Source organism: Octopus bimaculoides, chromosome 2 (genome assembly GCF_046866305.1).
Source record: "Octopus bimaculoides isolate indiv1 chromosome 2, ASM4686630v1, whole genome shotgun sequence".
NCBI classification, from domain to species: domain Eukaryota; kingdom Metazoa; phylum Mollusca; class Cephalopoda; order Octopoda; family Octopodidae; genus Octopus; species Octopus bimaculoides.
The window spans coordinates 69464185-69470025 of record NC_142929.1 but is presented as its reverse complement, the minus strand read 5'-3'; the positions used below and the strand labels follow the sequence as shown (position 1 = coordinate 69470025).

Below are 5841 nucleotides of genomic sequence, written 5' to 3'. Positions count from 1 at the left end.
GCGGTGATGGGGGAACAGACACCGACACAAAGGCACACACACGTGTGTGTGCGTGTGCGTGCGTGCGTATGCGCGCGCGCGTGCGTGTTTACGACGGGCTTCTTTCAGTTTCTACCAAATCCATTCACGAAGCTTTGGTCGGCCTGAGGCTATAGTAGAAAACATTTGCCCAAGGTGCTACGCAATGGGACAGAACCCGAAACCATGCGGTAAGGATAATTCCTTTTTTTCCGTCTGTCACTACATCATCAGTATGGTCTTAGGAAGTGCGTGAAAAAAAAACAGTCAAAACAGCTTGAAAACCAGTGTATAGAGAAAGCCATCTTTGCACTACAAAGGAATTTGGATTTGTATCTATGACATTTATATGTCAGGAAGCTCAGAGTCCTGAGTATAACCAAAAAAAATATGCCACTAAAAATGCAGCTTGTTTTTTTATTTTTTGTTTCTTTTTAAAGAAGATAGTTTACTGTTAGTGGTCTTGTTATATGAATTGAACCACCGATGTTCTGGATTAAGCATTCTTTACTACAACTGCACTAGTAGTCAAAAATTATATTTAAATATGAGCTAACACAAACAATAGAATATTAAAAAAAACATGAATATGTTCAAGAATTTTAATAATTTGCAAGAAATAAAAAATAAATGGAAAAGGACTTGAATTTAGAATTTATTTTCAGTTTTTAGTTTCACTTTGAATTTAGCTTTATACAGCTTTACTTGAGAAGTTAGTCCAACGAATCCATTACTCATAAAGGAGTTTCGTGTAGAACAAAAAAAATCCAGTTACGTAAGATGACGGCGGATATTAAAATGTTAGCCATGATGTCTAACAAAGGTAAAATGCGGAAAGAAACAGAAGAGAAAGTTATTTGTATAAATGTGCCCGAAGGTTTGTGAGTATGCATGTGTTTGCACAAGTACGGTGATCAGAGCTTCGTTAAAAAGATGAACATCGATGTTAACGTTTGTTAACATTTACAAGCATATATTTGTGAATTTATTCGCACGCGCCTTTGTGTTTGTGTATTTTATGTGGGTACACGCACGTGTTTTAATCTATGTATGTGTAGGGAAGCATGTCTACACGCAGGTCAGTTTATGTGCGCTCGTGTTTATATCGTTTGTTTCTATATGTATACATATATACATGCATTCATACATATGTGTGTGTGTTTGTGTGTAAGTATATAAGTGTGTGTGTATATATGTGTGTGTGTGTGCGTGATGTACGAACATGTAAAGCGATATCATATTCTAATTAAACAACACATTTTAAATATCATGTTATTGGCACTCCGTCGCTTACGACGTCGAGGGTTCCAGTTGATCCGATCAACGGAACAGCCTGCTCGTGAAATTAACGTGCAAGTGGCTGAGCACTCCACAGACACGTGTACCCTTAACGCAGTTCTCGGGGATATTCAGCGTGACACAGTGTGACAAGGCTGACCCTTTGAATTACAGGCACAACAGAAACAGGAAGAAAGAGTGAGAGAAAGTAGTGGTGGAAGAGTACAGCAGGGTTCGCCACCATCCCCTGCCGGAGCCTCGTGGGGCTTCAGGTGTTTTCGCTCAATAAACACTCACAACGCCCGGTCTGGGAATCGAAACCGCGATCTTATGACCGCGAGTCCGCTGCCCTAACCACTGGGCCATTGCGCCTCCACATTTAAATATCATAACACAGTGTAAACCTACCCGGGTCCTTATTTGTCGAGGATGGAGTTTTGTGGGTGCTCCTCTCCACCATATCCGTTCGTCCTTTGTATCGCGTCGTCCAGCCAAACGTTGGTGTCGTAATGAGAAAATGGTTAGAAACACTAGTTGACCACTGATAACAGGAGTCCGGATAGTCGCCAATTAATTCACATCTTTGCTCTTCATCCGACCATGTTTGGTCCGGAGGACAAAACTGGATTTTCATAGATTTACTGCGGATGCATAAATGATATCGGCCACACTGATTCGGATCCTGTCGATAGATTACATAACTGTTGCCATAACACGGCTCCTGTAAATAATATATATATATATATAAATATATTTCGTTATGTGCGCCAGAAGCAGTATTAGTTTAAATCAACAATCTGTGTATCATATTTAAAGCAGATACATCATTGAAGGCCTAATTAACTGCAGTATTCGTTCCGAGATAGTATCTCTTACAGATGCACTGCAGATACTTGCAAAAGATGAAGCCCAAAGAGGCATAAACGTGCATTCACCAATGTCATCACCGCCAGTGGAAGATTTTCCTCTGCTACTGATATATTTTTGCATTTCTTTTAACACTGTACGGTTATAAGAGATGCAATTTCCAATCACGTATCTGCTTTAAATATGATACACAGATTCTTATATACAGTTCACTATTGAAATGAATGATTTAAGCAAGACAATCAGATGAAGGTATACATGTGTGTGTGTGTGTGTGTGTATATATATATATATATATATATATATATATATATATATATATATGTATGTATATATATATATGGATTATTTTAAGACTTTAGCTCTTATTTCTAGCAGGTAGATGCTTGTTAAGCATCATTACGCTTTGTGCAAATTTATAATTCATACCTATTTAATGCTATTACATCTGCGATCCACCTATGTCACTGCTGGTGATATCAGTTTTAAAATTTATCAACAGATGATATGAACAGTAGTAACATCTGATTTCAAATCTCAGTGTTTGAATTTTAGTTTATATATATCATCATCCTCATGATTCGTTTAACGTCTGCTTTCCATGCTAGCATGGGTTGGACGATTTAACCGAGGACTGGCGAACCAGATGGCTGCACCAGGCTCCAATCTGATCTGGTAGAGTTTCTACAGCTGGATGCCTTTCCTAACGCCAACCACTCCGAGAGTGTAGCGGGTGCTTTTACTTGCCACCAGCACGAGCGCCATTCAGGCGGTACTGATATATATATATATATATATATATATATATATATATATATATATATATAAATGATATATGAGCATATGCATGTATACACACATATATGTAAATAGCTACATCTACATGTATATATAGATGCATATGCGGGAACAGGACGTCAAAAAACGTGGACAAAAAAGGAACGGGAACATAAACAAAGCACAAAAAACGGGCTTTTTTTTACGGACAACAGAATGAACACATAGGAAAACAGACAAGCCACTTATGGAACATTTCCTTCATCAGCTGCCTCTATTCTAAACTAGGCGTTTCGAAGATGAGGCAGTCTTCCGCCAAATGGATTAACTTGCTAAGCGGAGGATTCCAAATTAGCAAACAAAAACCAAGACAGGAAAAATTAAACAGTGAAAACAAAGTTAAGGGCTGTTGAGCCGAACGAGATGAGATACTGAACGCTGTGATGTGACGAACTTGAGCGGAAAGAGATAGCAGTTCGTCTTGCCTTTATGCTGGCCGAAGGGAGAAATGAAGAGATGACCACAGGTCACATGTGATCAATGAGGAGTGGTAGCGAGAGGAAAAGGGAGGAAGTTGAACAAAGGTGAGCGACGAGAGACATGGAGGGAGAGTAAGAGAGAGAGATGTATAGCAGTGAAGAGGAAAAGCTAGGACAACAAGGATGCAGAACGAGAGGGGGAGATAGATAGATAGATAGATAGATAGATAGATAGATAGATAGATAGATAGATGGATAGATAGATAGATAGATAGATAGATAGATAGATAGATAGATAGATAGATAGATAGATAGATAGATAGAGTGCGCGTCAGAAATATAAGTTAAAACTTACTTGCAAATGGACGCGTAGCATTCGATAATATAATAGTACAAATGATATATGAGCATGTATACATATGCATGTATACATACATAGATGTGCATACCTACATCTACATAAGCACATAAATGTGCAACAAGGTGGAAAAAGAGTACTCAAATACCAGAGGTAGAGTAATATGCTTTATTTAAAAGCAGCAGAAATATAACAAAAAACTGTTACTCGGAGTTTCACGTTCCCGTTCATCGGACAGTTTTATTAGTAACAGTTTTTGTTATATTTCTGCTGCTTTTAGATAAAGTATATATATATATATATGCATATAAGTATGTATAGAAATATATACGAGATACAGCAGCGATCTATTCCATTATCTACTAAAGAGAAAAATTAAATAAGAACATACATGTGTACCCAGAAAAATATTCAAAAGTTATAGTATTTTACTAGAATTGTGTAAGGTGGTTTGGCTCTGTGAATGTTATCAGCTCTGCTACAGTGAGTGAATTTCTAAACCGTTTTGTTTATAATTATCATCATGTTCAATAAATAAGTTAGTACGGTCAAGAGAACAAACGGGAAGGTTTGAGAAGGGTTAAGGATACTACATGCCACTGAGTGGTCAGTGGCATGTATTTGAACGACAAAGACGAAGTAGAGTAAATACAAGATAAATTCTTCATTTATTGAAATAATCTCCGCTTCCACGGGGATAAGGCCACTTGCTTGGTAGCACTTGGTACCTGCTCCAAAAGAGAAGGGTAAATAATCTCAAAATTCAAGATTTCTCTAAAACTGACAGACCATTAATGAAGACAGTATATGTATATATAGATGTGCATGTGTATGTATAAGTATGTGTATTCTGTATCTATGTATATGTGACAGACACTTGATTTTTTTTTCCACGTCTGTCATCTGTAAATTAAAATACAATAATTTTCAAAGTTTAAAAAATCATAAATAAGTATTGTTAATACTTGCACATCTTCGAGAATATTCATTTTGACAGCTGCATTTTGGCCTCTCTGCTAAAATTGGATGCACGCACCTCTGCTGTTTTGTCGCCCATACCTTTCGACCTGAACAACGATGACTTGCGATAACTCGTCCGTTGAAACAACTGTAGTAGAATGCACAGTCATTGGAATCTTCTGAAACTTTCAGATGTCGATTGTATTCACACATTGGTTCACCTTGCACTAAATTCCAGAAAGTTAAACAATTCCAAACAGCGATCAACAGATTTATGTAATGATAATTCATGATCCCTGGATATCATTAACAAGTTATAAAATATATTTTTTTTTATATTCGTAAAACTATATTACATTTATTATTTATTATATTAATTATATTAACTAGACATATAACATTATGAAAAAAAATATATCTAAATCGCTTTATCTTAACATATAATTGTTGTTAGCTGAGCAAACAATGTCTGACTTTGACATCTGAAAGTGAGCGTTAAAACAAAAAGCGCTGGTCGTTTCATGGTGTTTATATATCAGAAACAGCAACACTTGATCTGAATATTAGTGACAGTAAATGATAGCGCTAATGAAGGAAATATTGACACAAGAAAAGTTCAAAAGTTCATTTGTGGAATGAAGGAACAAACTGGATTCAGTATTACATCCTACACCACCATTTCAAGTTTCAAGCAAAAATTCACTAATACTAACGTTTGTTTTTTGTTTTGTTTTTCCTCTCAGGTGTTTTTCTTTTTTCTTTTGTTTGTTACTTTTTCTTTTTTAATCATTTTATTTGGGTCTTTCCAACATTCGATTTTTATTTCTTCTTGTCACTATAAACATACATACAAACGTGTGTGTGTGTGTGCGCGCGCGCATATATCCAACCCATGCCAGCATGGAAAAAGGACATTAAATGATGATGATGATATATATATATATATATATATATATATATATATATATATAATCAAAATAAGTAACAAGGATATCCAGAGGTAATGCAGTACGATCGGTTCATGCAACTCCATTTAATTGAACAATGCAATCATTACATCAATTTAAAATGCAGAGCAATCCTCAGCTGCACAAAGACAGAGAA

At 36.2% G+C, this 5841-nt stretch overlaps 1 protein-coding gene across 1 annotated transcript in view; it reads right to left on the bottom strand.

Annotated features, from left to right (window-relative positions):
- The window catches only part of LOC106879510 (chymotrypsin-like protease CTRL-1), a 23447-nt gene extending 18681 nt beyond the window's left edge, over positions 1 to 4766 (bottom strand). Inside the window, exons 1-2 of the mRNA XM_089339643.1 lie at positions 4743 to 4766; positions 1705 to 2017 (exon numbers count right to left, since the gene is read on the bottom strand). Of these exons, the coding sequence (XP_089195769.1) occupies positions 1705 to 2017; positions 4743 to 4766 (337 nt within the window). The remainder of the gene's footprint in view (positions 1 to 1704; positions 2018 to 4742) is intronic.
- Between the last annotated feature and the right edge of the window lie 1075 nt (positions 4767 to 5841).